The sequence below is a fragment of the Xiphophorus hellerii genome, chromosome 17 (genome assembly GCF_003331165.1).
Source record: "Xiphophorus hellerii strain 12219 chromosome 17, Xiphophorus_hellerii-4.1, whole genome shotgun sequence".
Taxonomy (NCBI): domain Eukaryota; kingdom Metazoa; phylum Chordata; class Actinopteri; order Cyprinodontiformes; family Poeciliidae; genus Xiphophorus; species Xiphophorus hellerii.
Window position 1 is genome coordinate 20,414,315 of NC_045688.1, and position 19,718 is coordinate 20,434,032.

Genomic DNA, 19,718 nt, shown 5'->3' on the forward strand with positions numbered 1-19,718 from the left:
ATGTGGACAGGCTGCAATCAACAGTCAGATGATTAGATTATTCACACACGTGCTAAACTTATTGCATCTCTGACTGTTCTGTTTACATCATATCCTATATGCAATATAGGATGTATTTATTGGCCAGCCGATTTCCTTAACTTTTGGGGCTCGGTGATCAGGCGATATGTCCATGTAAACCTGATGTTGAAATCTCCCCCCTCAGCTCCGTTTCCAGTTGGTATCGAGGGAGACTGCTGTCCATCGATTTGCAACAGTCTCATCTCCCAGGATATTGAAGGAGTGAGGGATGTGGAGCCAATGTAACATAGTTAATGTATAGAATTCCACTTTTCATTACTTCCAAGTTTGGGTTCATGTGTAATGGTTGAAACAGCACCCCCTCCTGGTGGTTGGCAGTGTTAAATATAGTGAACACAGACATCTCGTTGCCAGGTCATGAGAGATGGGCCCGAAGTAGGTGCACTGAGTTTAACGCTCGGTAAGATGTTATGTTAGTTTGATGCTAACATGAAATGCTATTCCTCGTAAGGTGCTGTACCCGCTGTGATGAACCTGATTCCTGATCAGTCCATATTCTGTTCCGTACAGATTATCAATGTTTCATCTAATTCTGTCTTCTGGCCCTTATTCACACAACGCAGAAGTGTTTGAATTGAGCTAGTACCCGATCACGATTATCGAGGTTACACCCACAATAACTTTGTTTCCAGCTGAAGCCTTGAAGTTCATTTAAGTTTGTTTGGAAACTGTTTGCGCTTGCTGGCTACACTGAAAAAACTCATCTATAGAATTTACCTAATAAATCTGAGGTAACAATTTGCATTGACCAGAGGTGGGGACTCGAGTCACATGACTTGGACTCGAGTCAGACTTGAGTCGTTAAAATCAGGACTTGAGACTTGACTTGAAAAAATGCTCAAAGACTCGGACTTGACTTTGACTTTCATGCCATTGACTTGGGACTTGACTCGACTTGAAGCTGTTTACTTGAAAAGACTTGATATTTTTTACTCAAAGTCTTAAAATTTAAAACACATTATTTATAAAGTGGCGTCATTAATTAATTTCACTCATTCCGTATCAATATGCGCAGACCGTCACTATGTTTTTCCTCTCTCCTTATGTATGTATGTGTACGTAGCTGCAGCAGAACCAATCAAATTAACAGGATTTGGACGTTTAAAAAAACGCGGCAAAGCTACAGAGCTCAGGGAACGAAATACGAAATAACCGCTCGAATATGCTTCCGCGAGTAATTTCTTTTGGCTACGTAGGTTATGAACTTTCGACTAAAAAACGAACTGCAACTTGTAAAACATGCAAGAAGAGAATATCGGATGGAGATGCCACGACGTCCAACTTTGTCCGGCATTTGAAGCTTCACAAAGATCGGTAGGTGGCACTTTTCTTTTGCTGTAAGATAGTTGACTTTAGCTAACTTCGTGTTAGCATGTGTACTCCGGGTTAAATTGGTGATGATTTACCATAAATCCGGTCCTTCAAATGCCTCCACAAATAATGTGCACCGTGTTAGCTCAGGAAGCCGGTGGATAGTGAGCGGGGCTCCGGAACAGAAAGCAGATTCTGGACCTGAACACAGGGAACAGAGTCTCTCTGTCCCATCATGATGATGAGCCGGGTCTAGTATCATCTAAGGATGGTTGGTGTATTTGAAGACATCTACGTTGGGAAATTATATTGACAATATATTGTTTACTGCAGTCAGTGCATTAAGTCAACTGTTTTTGACTTAATGCACTGACCAGCGTGACTGTCACATGTCGCACAGAACCCATTTCCAAGTAGTATAGCTTTGCTGGGAAAAAAAAAAAAAGACCAAATACAGTGACTGTCCCAAATAAATTTTGTGTTTAGAATAGCTGTCCCATATTTACGGAGGACTGAAACTAACATACTTAGAAATAAAAGCAGAAAAATAAATGCACCAGACCTTCCTGAGTTTACTTGTGATAACTTCATTTATACTTATTTCATTTTTTGAAAACTATGATTGTTGTAGTGTTGATGTTTATTTATGAATAGAAGGAGTAAACTGAAGTCAAATGTAATTCATGAAAGGCTGTAATTTATTTTCTGACATCTGTAAGGTATTCACCAGATGAATAAGAGGATCACAAATGAACCTCAAATACATATTTTAAAAAGAACAAATGGTCTAATATTTGAATTTTATGCATAATTGCAAATTATTAAAAAAAAAAAAATAAAAACGACTCGAAATGACTTGAAATTAAAGGTTCCTGACTTGAGACTTGACTCGACTTTTGCCTGTCTTTACTTGAGACTTGACTCGGACTTGAGGACAGAGACGTGAGACTTGCAACACAGTGACTTGGTCACACCTCTGGCATTGACTCTTTTGGGGTAAATTCAATTCCATATATTGAGTATAAAGTAACTGAACAAAAAATATATGAAATACTTAAGGAAATTGGGTAAACTTACCTCATATTTATGTATATATTCAACAGCTACTTACTCAGTTAAATTAGGTAAAACTATGTCTTGTTTGCTAGTAGGTAATACCTGATAATTACAAATCAAAGTTAATTAAAATCAGTTAATAACTATTACTTATTCAGAGAAGGTAAGATGTACCCCCAAAAAAGACATTCAGATCGTACACCTTCTCAATGTTTTTAATCCATAAAGTCATCAAAAACAAAAACACAGAATAAACTGCAGCACAACAGTGTCACACAACATTTCAAATAATGAACCTGCGTTATAACCTAACAACTTCAACTGTTGTTTCAGTAATGTTGGACAATAAAACATATCCCTGCTTTAGAACATCCAGACTGCTCAATAAGAAAGGAGTTGATCAGAGAAAAGGAGAAATGAGGTGATCAGAGCAGAGGTGCAAGGGATGTCCAATCACATGAAGATTTTCTTGTATCTAAACTCTTACTTGTGTTTCTTCGGCCTCACACAACAGTGACTGAGCAAATCTGAAATCTGCAGGTGTATTTATACACAACAAAAAACTGAGAGAGGCTGCAACATACTTGTGTATCCATCGGTACATATATTTCTGTGTCTGTGTGTGGAGCAGAGGAGGGAAGAGAACAAAAATATAAAACTATACTCCATTAAAACTCTCTGTCCAGACAAAAGATCCTCTTGGAACAAGAGGGGAAATGTATGTCTATTGCATGAGCTTGTTTTTGAGGCTGTGGACCTTCTTCAGTAGTTTTGCCCCATCAAGTTCCAAAAAAAGTTTTTGAAAAGCTTCAAATGTGTTCTTGAGCTGCTTTGGATAGTCAAGGTTGAGGGCATATATCAGTCCCATCAGCAGTACACATGCCTTTGTTCGGCTTCCACATCCTTCCATCACTTGGTTTCCCTCAATCACAATCGACACATCTGATGGATCCTCCTCAGCCATGATGTTGTGCATCACGATCACCTTCATTGTTTTGTCTGTGTAGTCCTCACATCCCTACATGTTAAAAAGAAAGAAACAAAAAAGATACACATTTTTAATTTTATTGAATATGCTGTTTCAATACATTTCAACTTATCTAAAGGAGAGCAGAGGGGAGTGACCAAAAGGGGAGAGGATCCCTTGAGTTAATCAATCATCTGTTATCAATGACATACCTGGCAGTCATGGAAAAGATCTTCTTGTCTTTCACCAAGGTAGTTAATGAGGCAGCAGACAACTGCATCCCTTTTTTTCTCAATGCTCTGTGTCTGTAGGGAGATACAATTTAGTGAAAAGACTGTTAGTGGAGAGTGGGGAGAGAATTACATACACTAACACCCAATTGCTTAAAAACCAAAGGGTAGTTTAAGTTGGTAAGGAGCTCAACTTTGTGCACAACAAAGCAATTCTTTACAAATTAATTCACTTTTAATTCACGTATATCAATAATGACATATTTGTGAAAAAAAGTTAAATAACATATGTCATTTAAAGTGTCCAACAGAGGGTGCATCTTGGAACCAGCAGCCCCTCCTTTAGCACGCATAAGCTGCATAAGACTTGGTGTGTACTCATCAAGCTTTAGCATGAATGTCTCCTCCAAGGAAACTGTCGTGATACGTCTGAACTCTTCCTTGATCTAGGAAATAAAAGGACACAAATAAAAATTTAAATGACAGACCAGATCTCATAGTAATCACATGAATGTTTCTTGATGGGAAGGAAAAATTATAAATACATTCTCACCTGAGCCTCAGTGAATAATGCTGGCCACCTTTCTTTAAGCACAATCACAGAGGGGCATAGGCTGACTACTTCAACTCTTCGGCTAGAGAAAGTTTTATTCATTTTATCTGCAATTATCTTTGCATTGTTTTTCTTTGTTATTTCACAAATTAATTCAAGCCTCTCTTTCTCCAGTGTCTCTTGGCTTTCACCAGTAAGGTGCGCAGGGAGGTAATTAACCTCTGCTTTTTTGGGCTTTTTTACATTTTTTGATGGCACTGCATCAGCTGGATGCTTCCTTTTTAAGGTGTTGATTTCAATTTCCGGGTAAGAATATTTTCGAGATCTTAGCTTGGCCCGGTAATTGTGCATCTTGTATTTTATGCGCTGCTGCCAGCCATATAAGCCTGCAAATGATCCCGGTTCCCTAAGACATGGAAACTTGGTTAAGGTAACTACACCTTTAAGGTCAATGTTAATTATTTTATTTAGCAAACTTGCATACCTGTACAGGATACACTGGGTGTGGGGACGTGGGAGAGTGTGTCAGCCCCAGAACTGGAAGCAGAGTGGTCTATCAGTGAGTCCCTGCTTGTGGAGAACAGACAAGAGGAACTGAAGAGAGGGCAAATACTGAGTGTCCACATACAAAGACTCTGACTGCAACAGAAATAAGAGAAAAAGAAATGATCAGACATGTACCTGGGAGAAGAAATATATAAGGGCTAATGTATAGTTCAGAGGTTATTATCTTCATGTTAACCTCATGAACAACCTCATAAACAAGAGATTATGCTTTACGGGGCCCAGAATTGTGATGCCGCAGAGACGAGAGCTGTGACACCGGGTCCAAGATTCTGATCATGCAGGTTTGGTTTTAAACCATGATGTGAAATTGAGCCTCCACTCTCCCTTTAACAACCAACAAGTTACAAGTCATTTATCTAACATCACAATTAGTCTGAGGCTCTTTAATGAAGGTAGAAACTAAACATAAGGTAAATATTTTGCATAGTTTCTCTGTGCTCCTCTGATCAGAGCAGTCTGTCTGTCTGACAAGGTTCTGTTGTGCAGAAACAACTGTACTTACCTCACTAAAATAAAGGCAATGTAATTGCATAGATTAATATTCATTCTTCATAGAATTAGTTTCATAGATCATATTCATAGATGTAATATGCTTCATAAACAATATTACAAGATTCTGAAAACATTTATTAAGCACTGACGTTTTAACAATACCCAATATAATATAAAATCAATTCTAAAATGTTTTACTTGAACACACAATTCCTTTAGAAAAATTAGGTGCAGCAACAGTGGGTGTTTACACACATAAAGGTTGGATACAGTGGTACTTTGTTTTCATTTTACAACATGTTTGTTTCCACTCTGGTCCACATCAGCACGCTAGATGAGCGTCCTGTTTCCATGATGACTGACCGGAAAAGACGTGCGACACGTCATCTTTACATGAGTCTTCAGAGTCCCGATTGTAAAAATAAAACTCTGAGAAGTAACGCTAAACTTTAACAACAGAGACACACGTACGCAGGCATGCAGGTAATCTGGAGAGCGGATCATTTTGTTTTTAAACAGACCGCGGCGGAGACCGACTCTAGCAGCCATGTTAAGGGAGCTAACGGAGCTAACAGGCAAACAACAGAAAACACGTCAGTCATTTCATATGTTGGCGACATGTTAGTATAGTAGTATTTTAAGACGGGACTTCTCATGAGCGGCGAAAATACACAAATGAATTGTTCCTCATTGACAGCAGTGTATTTACTGCCTGTGTCTCGGTGCAGCGTGATGTGGGAGCAGAGGCCTGCAGATACTTAATGACCATTATACCTTAACCACTCGGCAAAAGCTGAACTATCCCCTTTACAGCCTATGTGTTGCCTAAACAGCCGCCCATTCAATATATTAGAAAAAGCTGGCATTGACTAGTTTCTAACCTTAAAACCAGCGGTCAGACAGTCATACATGCTGGCTAATGTAAAAAGCACACCGCGAACATTTCATTGCAACTTACCTGCAGTTGCCATGGTGGCGCCAGGGACAGATTCAAACTTTGATTTCGAGTAATGGCATGTTACACAGATGCACATTGAATATAAGTGAAGTGTAACATCTCATCATTTCAAATATTACAATTTGCCTTCGCGCTATTATTCACAGCACACCTATGTAAATAGCTTACCTTCAGCTCACGGTTCGATGGCAGAAACGACGCAGAGTTCCCTGTCCTGCTCGTTCAAAAACGCGGTCTGACGCATGCGCAACTTTGGAGCACCGTACTTAAGATTCGGGGGTATATTTTACTGTATTTTCCTATGTAATGGTTTTTAATGTTAACGAATGGGTAGCATGTGTATAATTTACCCATTATTTTATAATTTCTTGGCTGACTGAAAAAATTAATTAAATTTTATATGATTTGTATAGATCATATTTACCACTCTCCAAAATCACTTTTTTCAGTGTATGTGCTTGTTCTTCTACAATCTTTGCTGGAACAGTGATCTCGTTGTTTATATTGTCCTGGGTTTGAGGCCCGGCATTAACAGTGTTGAAGAGATTAGCAGTGAAAACCATTTCCCAACTTGATTAAGAGCGGATCTGTCTTGTTTTAAGAGATAACACCCCCAAAAGATATTGTGGTTGTCAATGAAGGTCACTGAGCTGGCAAAGCTTTATTTAATAAACTACTTGTTAGTCATAAACAGTCTGCTGTAATTCTCATATCCTCGTCCAGCTTTTGGTATTGGTTCACTGAAATCTTCATTTTCAGATTTGCAATTGCGCTTAGACAATGCTGAATGTCATTTTTCAGAATTTCTGATTTTTGTTTGGCCAGATTATTAGCTTTGCGGAAGACGGCCAGATTTATATGCCCCTAAAACTGCTAAATGGTAAAAATGACTGTACAGGTATTAATAGAATGCTTAGCTGAAATTAGATCAGGGATGGACATAAATTTTCTTCATCTCCATCATAGCAAAACTCAAATCATTATTTGGTCAAAACATTTGTACTTAAAATCCAGACTCAATACTTGGTTCTTTACCTCCATTTTGTCAGACCTCTGCCAGAAATCTTGGTGTTATCTTTGATAGCTGTTTAAAATTTGCCAAACCAATTAGTTCCATTGTTACCTCCTGCGGATTTTAGCAAAGGTGAAATCTTATTTTTGTTATAAGGATTTTGAAGGAATTATCCATGCCTTTATTTCATTGCAATTGAATTATTGTAATTTATTATTACAATAATAATAAATTATTATTATCATTATAATTTATTATTATAAATTGATAAATTATATATGGATAAATCCCTGATGCAGCATCTTCAAGTGATCCAGAATGCAGCAGCTCGGTGATTTTGAAGAAAAAATAATCAGAATTGGTTAAGCTAAATGAAAAATAGGTACTTTATAGTACAAACCACAAGGTGAACAATAGCAATATAAACTTTTATTATACATATTATCTTTTCATTTTGACAGCGGAGGCAGAGCCTCACCTGCCTCCCCTGATCGCACGTGTATATATATATATATATATATATATATATATATATATATAGAGAGAGAGAGAGGCTCTGCCTCACCTGTCATAGTGAAAAGATAATATATAATAAAATAGTTTCTATTGCTATTTTTTATCATTATATATTATTTCTCCATGATGACAGGTGAGGCTCAGCCTCACTTGCCTCCCCTGACCGCACGTCACTGAGATTGATGGATGGATGTACAGTATGTGTGTGTGTGTGTGTATGTATGTATGCAAAAGAAGATGAGATAGTAAAGATATTTTCAAGAGTTATAACAATGCACACAATGCAATCATAAAGACAAAGTAATGACAAAAGAGAGATAAAGACAATAAAATAAACAGTATGGACTAGCTTACATTCTGAGATAAAATAGTCTGCACATTCTTAATCACAATGGCATTTTCTGATATCTTTAATTAAAATTCAAAACTACTTTATAATTAAAAAATTAAATAAAGTAATCTAACTCATTAATTCAAAGTCTTCAAAGAATGTGTGGACTATCTGTCCAGAATAATAACATAATACCAGAATAGTAAAGACCAATGAATGTAATAAACTGGTGAATCATGTGTAATAATAACCTGACATAAATACTGCCATGCACGTCATAATTCTTGCTATTCATTACTGAACTCATCTTGACCCATCAAACAAAGGTCACTGCAGACATTTCTTCAGCGTGTGTAGATCCACCAGCAGCCTTGCGAATACCAGGACGTTTTGAGAAGAATGTACTCCGAGCTCCCTAATGTGGATGTATTCCTAAAAAGCTAAATGCATGAAATGGATAAAATAGTTAATGAGGATTAATACTTTCTCCACAAGCAGCTGTCTGTATTGAATTGTGAATGAGGCAGAGGAAAGGCCAAAGTCTGTTCCATCCCTTTGGCTGTATGTGTGGTCACATAGGAGCCTTGTATAGTACTAATAATTGTGAGTTAGAGTTGAATGTAGCTCTCTATTATGTTCCTATTAGAAGACATCTCATTAAGTTTTAAAATTGAAAAACAAACTTAAATAAATGCCTTAATTAATGAGCATGATCTGAAAGAGCCCATGGAGCAAGATAGAACAGAATGCAGACAAATTTTAGGGATAAAAAAATAATCAAGTCTGACTTATGAGTATGTGGATAAAAAAAAGAGTAGTCTTTTACTTCAGGATTCAGCAGACGCCACACATCGACCAGTAATTGTATCTGAACATAGTCCTTTAAGAACAACGCGGGCTTTGCGGTTGGATACATACGCTGTGGAGGATTTATCCAATTCAGGATCAATTATGCAATTGAAATCACCTGCCAAGACTCCCAGGCCATCACAATATTGATTAAACAATAAACCTTTTTCGATTATAAAATTAAGTAAATCAGTATTAGGAGCATAGACATTGAGTAAAGTTATAAGATGACCAACAATTTTTTTTTTCCTTTTAAGGTTTTGTTGGCTCCATTGGTTTTGTTGGCATTTATTTGAAAGTGGTCACTTTCTAATTTAGGAAAAGGTGGCTGAGGTTCCTACAGATGTGAAGTGGATTAATAATCTGTTGTTTTTAACTTCTCTATATGTTTAATTGTGATTCATATGGTGTTGAAGTTACACTGAAAATGAATAAAGCTGTGTTCCTTCTAATCAGAGTTTTCCTAGTTTTGATCAAACCTTCCATGTTTACACATTTTGGTCACCAGTTGTATTGATTGGGAGCTTAAACTCATAATATTCAAAGAAAAACTGCAAAAAAGAATCCAGTAATGGTTATAAGTACTGGACATATTTTCTCACTTTCTTACATTGAAGATTCTCCGGGAAGAAGCTAAACAGTGAGTGGATAGAATGATGTTGTACAAAGTACAAATTAACCAACTTGACTTGTATTTTGGATTCCCCTTCTTCTGTTCCCTGGGAGAAGTAATCAGATGTTATAGCACATAAATGTAGATTAAAAACACAAGCATACGAATGTGGAAGTTACATAAACAGAAGGAATTATTTAAAACAGACATAATACTTTATATGTATACCAACACTTTTTCTCATTTTTTTTACCATTGAAACGTACACAATTATAAATAACTTGAATAGTCATGTAAATTAAAGACAAAATGTAAGTACTTGTAAGTTTTAGACCTATGCAGACATTCAGCCATGGATAAAATACCACTCTTGTTTTCTTCAGGTTTATTGTTAATTTTCATGTCCTGTATAGCAAAGAGTTCATAACATTTAATTAGAGAACTGATATCTATTTTATCTATTCTTAACCAATTATTCTTCTAAAAATATCCATTTTAGAAGAATAGAATATCGTATATCCAGCTTCCTCCCACAGTTCAAAAACATGACTGTCAGGTTAATTGGTCTCTCTAAATTCTCCATAGGTGTGAGTGTATATGTGCAGGATTGTTTGTCCCGTTTGTCTCTGTGTTGCCCTGCGATGGACTGGTGAACTGTCCAGGGTGACCTGTTGACCACTGGAGATAATCACCAGCATCCCTCCTAACCCCACTGGGATAAGGGGGTTAGAAAATGGATGCATTGAGAATATCATATAGTAGACATATGTTTTATTATCTGACAACAGGAGAAACTCCAGTGCAACAACAGCAAAATGACAGACAACTGAAGCATTTAGGTTCACGCATAGATAAAACATAAAACACAAATTAAAGGTAACATGGTACAATAAAGAAAAAGTTGCAGGATAAACTATGGAGTATTTACAAACAGTGCACTCTGTTCCTAAGGAATGTGCAACTGAGTAGGATACCCTCTGGAGATGATTATGCAAAGAAGGATTCGTCATAGGATCAAGAAAATTATGGACAACACTGACCATCCTCTTCACACAACTGTCTTGGGAAGGCAGATCATTTTCAGTCAGAGGCTTCTTCAGATTCAGCTTCAGAAATCTTTCCTGCCAACAGCCATCATGATCTTGAATAACTCTTTGAAAAATCAAAATTAATGAGTTACAACATTTAATTTCCCTTTGGAATTAAGTATTTTTAAATTTGAATATAAATCAAACTCTGCTCAAGGCCCCAAACAACATTATTATTATTATTATTATTAATGATAATAATAAAAGTCTGCTGTAAATTCAATCATATGCACTTGACTATTACTTTTGAAGTCCTTTAAATTTGTCTGCTTTTGTACCACTTTAAAAAAAATAACTGTTCAATTTGATCATTATAAAAATCAATGTGATATTAATGCCCATGATGAGTGTATGCAAACTTTTTGCCTGTACTGTAAATGTCCAGCTGTGTGTGGATGTGTTACAGAAAGTGACCTGTTTGTGTCCCTGTATATTTGAAGTCTGTTAAAACATATTACTACTTAATATAAACACTAATGTGTTGATTACGAACACATAAACTTATTGGGGCTATTTTTATCCTACAAGCTAGTTTTATTGATTGACTGTTTTTATATCTGTTTTTCTTCTGATCAGGTTGAACATCCTCCTGGGTGGCATGACGCCTCTGTATTTCCATATCATAAATGTGTGCTTGCACTGTGCCGTTACCTGCCTGCTCATGTACACATGTGAACGTTGCGTGTTTGAGAACCCATGCCTGGCTTTCATCACGGCACTCCTCTTTGCTGTGCACCCTGTTCACACGGAGGCGGTGAGTACAGTTCAATACCTGTTCTCCATCTATCACACTCTGTAGAATTTTAATTAGTCGTTTTTGCAAAAAAGGGTTTTCTGATGAACAGAATTTCAAGCATTAGAATGTAACTGTTTTAAAAAATGAAAATGATTTACCTTTCAGCAGATGCTTATTCATTCAACTCTATTGTAGTTTTTAAGATGAAACTCATTAATAGGTATTTTGAAGGTCCTGGGTTCAAGACCCGGCCTGAGGTCTTTCTGTATGGAGTTTGCATGTTCTCCCTGTGCCATTGCTTCCTCTCACAGTCCAAAAAACATGACTGTTAGATTAACTGGTCTCTGTAAATTCTGTTTAGGTGTGAAGGGGTGAGTGTACATGGTTGTTTGTCTTTGTGTTGCCTTGAGATGGACTGGCTACCTGTCCAGGGTATACCCCGCTTCACAGCTCCCCTTGACCCCTTGCAAGTATAAGTGTATTAAACAATGGATGGGTGGATAAATCACTATATTTAAAAAAAAGTTAAGTCAGCTGTGTTAAAAGAATAGAATAGAATTCAACTTTATTGTCATTGCACTGTCACAAGTACAAGCAACGAGATGTAGTTTGCATCTATCCAGAAGTGCTCTACGAGATATAAATATTTATTTACAGATGTACAAGACTATGTATGTATGGACTATAAGGGGTTATAGCAAGAGATATAGATATTATGTATAAATATAAATATGGGAGCTATATGCACAGATTATACAGATTATACAGAATATACAAGAATGTTAGGGAATGGATTATAGATAAATAATGGCAGATAAAATTTACAGGTTGTATGTGTGTGTGAAGAAAACAGTCCGTGATGTGTGTGTGTGTGTGAGAATAGTCCATGTGTTATTGTTGTATGAGAGGATAGGGGAGTACAGTCCTTATAGTTTGTGTTTTATGTCAGGAGGCTTTCAAAAGTGTGACAGCTGTGGGAAAGAAGCTGTTCCGGTGCCTGGTGGTTCTGGTCCGTAGGCTTCTGTAACGCCTCCCAGAGGGCAGGAGGGAAAAGAGTGTGTGTGCTGGGTGAGTGGAGTCCTTTGTGATTTTCCCGGCCCTTTTCAAACACCGCTTCCTGTAGATGTCCTTGATGGCAGGGAGCGGTGCCCCGGCGATATACTGGGCAGTTTTCACCACCCTCTGCAGCGCCTGCCGGTCGGAGACAGAGCAGTTCCCGTACCAAGCTGTAATACAGTTGGTGAGGATGCTCTCAATGGTGCAGCGGTAGAAGTTCGTGAGGATCTCTGAGGACAGGTGGTTCTTCCTCAGGGTCCTCATGAAGAAGAGGCGCTGATGTGCCTTCTTAATGAGTTTGGAGCAGCTGGTCGTCCAAGTCAGGTCCTCGGAGATGTGGACTCCCAGGAACTTATGTGGATGTGGGTCAGCGTTCCTCCTGAAGTCCACGATAAGCTCCTTGGTCTTCTCGGTGTTCAGCTGCAGGTTGTTTTTGTCGCACCACTCAGCCACCTCCTCGCTGTAAGCGGCCTCGTCATTATCTCTGATGAGGCCGATCACCGTGGTGTCGTCTGCGAACTTGATGATGGCGTTAGAGCCATCATCAAGGTCTGCAGTCGTAGGTGAAGAAGGGAGTAGAGGAAGGGACTCATCACACAGCCTTGTGGCACTCCGGTGTTTATGATGATGGTGGATGAGAAGTGGTTGTCCAGCCGGACATGTTGAGGTCGACTGGTCAGGAAGTCGAGCAACCAGTTACACATGAGTGGACTGATGCCGAGGTCTGTGAGTTTGGTAATGAGTTGTGATGGGATGACAGTGTTGAATGCTGAACTAAAATCTAAGAACAGCAGTCTGGCGTAAGTGTTCTTACTGTCCAAGTGAGAAAGGACAGAGTGCAGCGCTATAGAGACTGCATCCTCTGTGCTCCTGTTCTGCCTGTATGCAAATTGGTGGGGGTCTAGTGTGGGGGGGAGACAGGATCTGAGGTGTGCTAGGACCAGCCGCTCCAAGCACTTGGTAATGATGGGGGTAAGGGCTACCGGGCGGTAGTTATTGAGTCTGGTTGGGTTGGGATTCTTGGGGATTGGGACAATGGAGGTAGGCTTGAAGCACGTCGGTACCACAGCGCGGGCCAGGGACAGGTTGAAGATGTCCGTCAGCACTCCTGCCAGCTCCCCAGAGCACGTTCTGAGGACACGTCCAGGTATGCCATCAGGACCCGCAGCCTTGTGGGATTTAATCCTGCTCAGAGCCGCTCCTACGTCAGTGGGGAGGAAAGTCAGTGGCTGTTGGCCTGGGGTGGTAGCTGCTTTGGTTGCAGTTGTGGTATTCCCTCTCTCAAAACGAGCATAGAAGTTGTTAAGTTCGTTGAGGAAGGAGACATCAGTAGAAGCGGGGGTGGTATTGGGGTTCTTGTAGTCTGTGAGAATCTGAAGGCCTTGCCACATACGTCAGGGGTTGGCGTTAGAAAAATGATCCTCCACCTTCCTTTTGTAGTGGTGTTTGACCTTCTTGATTCCCTTCTTCAGCTCAGCCCTGGCTGCACTGTAAGTCTGTGCATCCCCTGACCTGAAGGCGATGTTGCGGGCCTTCAGCAGGAGACGAACGTCTCGGTTCATCCAGGGTTTCTGGTTGGGGTACATGGTAATGCGTTTGCAGGTGGTGACACGTTCTATGGTGGTGGAAATATGGTTCAGTACAGATGAGGCGTACTGATCCAAGTCTGTATGGTGGAAAATAGTTCAATTTGTATTCCTGAACCAGTCCTGGAGCACAGCGTCTGAGCCCTCTGGCCACACCTTTACTGTCCTCACGGTAGGTTTCACACGTTGGATGAGTGGTAAGTACCGAGGTGTGAGGAACAGGGAGAGATGGTCTGATTGTCCGATGTTGGGGAGGGGTGTCACATTGTAGGCTCCAGCCAGATTGGAGTAGACATGGTCCAGGGTCTTGTCTCCTCTGGTGTGGCAGGAGACATGTTGGTGGAATCTGGGAAGAACTGTCTTCAAGTTGGAGTGATTGAAATCACCTGCAACAATAAAAGCAGCCTCGGGGTATTTGGTTTGGTGTTTGCTAATAGCCGCATAGAGTTCTTTCATGGCTAGCTTGGCATTAGAATCCGGGGGGGTGTACACGGCAGTGAGGATGATCGAGGTGAATTCCCTTGGGAGGTAATAAGGTCTAAAAAGAACCCGCGATAGGCAAAATTCGCGAAGTAGGATCCTTTATTTTTTTACAATTATTATACAATAAAATATTCCATAATACATTGAAACCAAAGAACAAAACATTTTACAGGCCCAAACATTTGTTTAACAAATAAAAAGTACTGTATAAACAATTTTTTTTTTTTTTTTACAAATAACTACTGTACTGTAAAATAATAATTTTAATATGAACTGAAAGCGGATTCCCGTGCCCGAATTGCGGAGATCAGCGCCGCCCCACCGCGACCTGAGTTATTGGATTAGAACGGGAGAAAAATAAAAAATGATTATGAAAAAAAACAAAACAAAGTACAGTAGGACAAATAGTGACTCACGTGCATTTCACTGCTCTTCTGACTGAGCCGCTGCAGTCTGACTCCGCTCTGTAACGTTTTTTTTTTTTTCTTCTAAAGCCCTTTTCAGGTGTGTTTTTTCGAGAGAAGAACATAGTTATCTGTAGTTGTTGTCGCTCTTTTTTCTTCTGGGCAAAAAGATTCTTATAAACCGACATGCCACCATCGATTATGTTAAATTTGGCAAGCTGTTTTACGTATGTGTACATATTAAACCGCAACATTGTTGACACACAGGTAGAGAAGAAGCGGAGAGACTGTTTAGCCAATCAGAATGCAGAACACAATGCACGATGCAAATCCGCGAAGCAGCGAGACCGTGAAAGGTGAACCGCGAAATAGCGAGGGTTCACAGTACTCCGATGTTATTTTGTTACTCATTCTGCTGCAAGTTGGCTCAATTTTGATGCGCAAAGACGTAACCGGTAAAATCCGGTTTAGGATTTTCAAAATAAAAGATCCGGAAGTAGTTCATTATTTCTTGCGCGGCCCGGTACCAATTGGTCCGCGGACCGGTACCGGTCCGCGTCCCGGTGGTTGGGGACCACTGGTCTACACTACATGGTGAAATATTGCTGTTAAGTGTGCTTCCGGTTCAGCTTTTTTCTTGTTGTAATGCAGGTGGTTATGGTTGCACCCAAAGGAATAATTCTGTAAAATCTGCCCAGAAGACCATCAGCTGCTCTCTGCCTTCTCTTGAAGAACTCCACAGTTCCCGCTGCCTCAAGAAAGCCAAGAACATTTTAAAAAACTCCTCACACCACAGTCACAATTTGTTCCAACTGCTACCATCTGGCTGCAGATACAGGAGCATTAAAGCAAGGACAAACAGACTAAAGAACAGTTTTATACCCGGTAGTCATAAGGGCACTATTTATCACCCAATTTCGTTATAATCCATATAACTTATTGCATGGTTTCTATAATGACAATAAAGACTATTATTATTATTAAAACATGGCCCATAAAGTGAAATAACTCAAGAATATCATCCAAATCAACCGTACCAATCTAAATACGATGCTTCAGTTGGCATTACGTCTTTTTCCGTCATAATGGAAAAAGATCATTGCCATCAGTCATTTTTGGCTTAGAACTTGCAACACATTCTCACTCCCAACTCGTCATATATTGACGAGTTGGAACGATTTCTGACCATGCGTCACATATTGACGGGAAGGGTCAATAGTTGACAACTTGGGCAGGGTCCTTCAGCGTCACATGTTGACGATTTGGGTAGGTCACCTGTTTTACGTGGATTATTAACTCGAAGGGTTCTCGCAACCGCTGCCGAACCTTCAAAACCCGACGATTTGGTTAGGTTTAGGGCAAAAATTACGGTATGGCATAGGGTAAAACCCCTCACGTCACATATTGACGCACGGGGTACCCCTTTCGCGTCAATATGTGACGAGGACGGACCGTCCCATGCGTCACTATATGACGACTTGGGAGTGAGAATAGGTTGGAACTTGACGCTGTTTCGAAATGTAAAGTCATTCACGGCTGAATGAGCACTATTAAGGTGAAACTTAAGGAGCTTGGGTTAGGTTAGGTTTAGATTAGTGTTTATTTCAAAGCACAATCGCATAAAGAGCACTTTATACCCCATTTTATACCCTTTTTGGATTGTTTCATTTTCCTGTTCAAGGAAACTGTTTCATTTACAACTGGTTCTGCTTAAGGATTAATTTACCATCTTAGCACCACTTTAGGTATTAAGATGCAGTTAGTCAGCATGGGGCGCAGCTCTGATCACTGCCTGGTCACTGGCATATTGCACTCCGTATAGCCATAGATCAAAATGTTATGTATCGTAATAGAGTTCAAAAACAAAAGTTCTGCAACCCTGAGAAACTTTCCACAGGTATCTACAGGTTTTCCTGTTAGTGGCTCGGTCTTGAGCCATTTATCCCTTAATTATTTTTAAACACAATCCTTTGGTAAGCTAACTGTAGCATCGCACTTTCAGCTCATGTCACAATAAATCAACTGTTGTGTACATGTAATACCTCTTGGACCACTAGGGGCACCCGTGGACCACAGTTTGAGTAAGACAGAGATAGACGGAACACAGCAGCCTGCTGTATCTGACGCATAGTGCAAGTGTATCTTTACGGACAAACTGTAAAATTACATTTCTTATTGAAGATGACTACATAAACTAAAAACTAGAATATACACATTTGGTAAATGTCTTTGTGAGCCCCTGCTTTACTATTTTTATTGCTGAATTGAGTATAATTTCAGATTTTTGTGTATTTTATTCCCAGGAAAATATATAAGGTCGTATGCACAAATCGAAAATTAAATATAGTAGCCATATTTTTATTTAGACCATAACTAATTAAAACTTTTAACAATATAACAGCAAGAAAGATAATGCAATAATTAATGAGGTCAAATGTTATTAATTTGAATGTGTTCTTTGGCTAACGTCTCTCTTCTGATTAAATTTGTGAATTGTGTATGATCAAATCAAGTTTTATTTGTAAAGCACCTTTCAGCAACAAGGCATTTCAAAGTGCTTTACAGTACATCATAAAACACAGAAATACAAAGTCATAGAACACACAGTCAACAACATTACATTTGCACATCAGATTGTTGTTTAATGTTTCATGATAAATATGAAACATTAATTCATTGATTGATTTCACATTAATCAATGAAATTTAATGTTTCATGATAAACATGAAACATTAAAAACTAGAGTATACACATTTAGTAAATGTTTTTGCAACTCTAAATAGCTGGGTTTTTAGTCTAGATTTAAAGGAACTCAGTGTTTCAGCTGTTCTGCTGTTTGTTCCAGATTTGTGGTGCATAGAAGCTGAAAGCTGCTTCTCCATGTTTAGTTCTGATTCTAGGGATGCAGAGCAGAACAGAACCAGAAGACCTGAGAGGTCTGGAAGGTTGATACAACATTAGCAGATCTTTAATATATTGTGGTGCTAAGCCGTTCAGTGATTTGTAAAGTTACAATAGTATTTTAAAGTCTATTCTCTGAGCTACAGGGAGCCAGCGGAGGGTGTTAAAACTGGTGTTATGTGCTCTATCTTCCTGGTTTTAGTGAGAACTCCAGCAGCAGTGTTCTGGATCAGCTGCAGTTGTTTGATTTTTTTTTTTTTGGCAGACCTGTGAAGACACTGTTGCAATACTATTGGGAACCACTGCAATAATCAATGCAACTGAAGATAAACGCATTGATGAGTTTCTCTAGATCTTGCTGAGACATACTGTAAGTCCTCTAATCCTGGAAATTTTCTTTGGGTGATATAAGGCCAACTTTGAAATTCTCTTTACGTGGCTCCGAAGGTTCAGGTCAGAATCCATCACTATTCCCAGGTTTCGGGCATCGCTGGTTTTTAGCTGCGATAAATGAGACTGTGTATTGACTGTAGATTAGGGCTGTTGTAAACGAATATTTTAGTAATCAAGTAATCTATCGATTATTCTTACGATTAATGGAGTAATCTAATAAAAAAAGATAAAATAAAACATTGGTAAATCTGACATAACAGCAGTATTACTATCGCAACATCAGTCCAATTTTTCACATTTGAGCCTCCCTAACAATAACTTTTCTTCTGTAGTTTAGAAAATTAACCGGGGGGCGCTAGTGAGCAATGGAGAAGTAGGCAGCGTTTCCCTAGAGCTCCTGCAAATTTAGAAATATTTTTGGCGCTAACTTGACATTTGGACAATTTTACAATAGGTTGGGAGAGAGAAAAGTCTAGACTTCATTTAACTGCACCAGGACATGATGAAAGCAAATTTGAGGATGCATAACTCCAACAAGGACAAGAAAGCGAAAAAACCGGGCCCAGCCGCCCCGGACTCGCCTGAAAGTAGCTATCCAATGGCTATTGCTACCAACCTAGAGGCTATAAACTCTCTCCGTACAGAACTACAAGTTACCAAGTTTGAAATTTGTCAGACAATAGACACTTGCATTAAAGAGGTGTCCGCCACTATCAGAGGAGAACTCCTCGTCCTCAAAACCGAGACTCAAAATGCCATTCACGTGCTGAAAACTTCCAACGACCAACATGACGCATCCATTGCTGAACTAGAACGAGCGGTTACAGAGTCAGCAGATACCATAACTGCGCGAGAGTTGGAGATAAAACGTCTACGGACAGAAACAAATCAGCTAACAGAAAAATACATGGATCTTGAAGGAAGGTCCAGACGACAAAATATACGGATTGCAATGAGAAGGGGCAGAGAAAGGCGCAGGATTGAACGGATTCGTCTCGCAGCTCCTGAAAGACATGCTGACTCTGGATGACTTACCGCTGGTGGACCGCGCTCATAGAGCTCTACGAAGGCGTCCAGAAGACACATGACCTCCTCGGGCGTTGGTGGTGAGACTCCATTATTACCGCGACGTTACAATGATCCTCCAGAAGGCCATGACTCAGAGGGACCTCGCCTACGGCGGGCAGAAGATCCACAACTTTCCTGACTTCACTCCCGAGATCGCGAAACGCAGAGCTGCATTCAACGGTGTCAGAGCACTTCTTCGGGACAAGCCGGGAGTTCGGTATGGACTTTTATATCCTGCAAAACTGAGAGTGACTTTCAGAGGAACAGAAACAATGTTCACAGACGTGAAGGAAGCCCAAAGGTTCGCGGAGCTCCAGTTTGGCACGGGTGGGGACGACGCGGGCGACGCAGTGGCGGACACCTGATGCAGATGTGGAGTGTCTGGATTCTGGTAGTACTCAATGTTGGACTGTCCTGTGATGTTTGTCAAGTTAAGTTTATATAATGTTTAGAATATTCATTTTGGT

At 39.5% G+C, this 19,718-nt stretch overlaps 2 protein-coding genes across 6 annotated transcripts in view; one reads left to right on the forward strand and one right to left on the reverse strand.

Moving 5' to 3' along the window:
- The window catches only part of tmtc1 (transmembrane O-mannosyltransferase targeting cadherins 1), a 102,616-nt gene that overhangs the window by 749 nt on the left and 82,149 nt on the right, over positions 1-19,718 (forward strand). For 4 of the 5 annotated variants that reach the window (XM_032590085.1, XM_032590084.1, XM_032590083.1 and 1 more), the window contains exon 2: positions 11,201-11,378. The exons of the other annotated variant lie outside the window; for it this stretch is intronic. In XM_032590085.1, coding sequence (XP_032445976.1) covers positions 11,201-11,378 — 178 coding nt within the window. The remainder of the gene's footprint in view (positions 1-11,200; positions 11,379-19,718) is intronic. 5 annotated transcript variants of the gene reach the window in all.
- LOC116737101 (uncharacterized) lies at positions 2,648-5,470 on the reverse strand. Its single transcript, XM_032590098.1, has 5 exons — positions 4,683-5,470; positions 4,199-4,604; positions 3,936-4,091; positions 3,628-3,720; positions 2,648-3,466 (listed from the first exon to the last, which is right to left on the reverse strand). Exons 2-5 carry the CDS (start codon positions 4,547-4,549, stop codon positions 3,173-3,175), a joined length of 894 nt encoding a protein of 297 aa, XP_032445989.1. The 5' UTR covers positions 4,550-4,604; positions 4,683-5,470; the 3' UTR covers positions 2,648-3,172.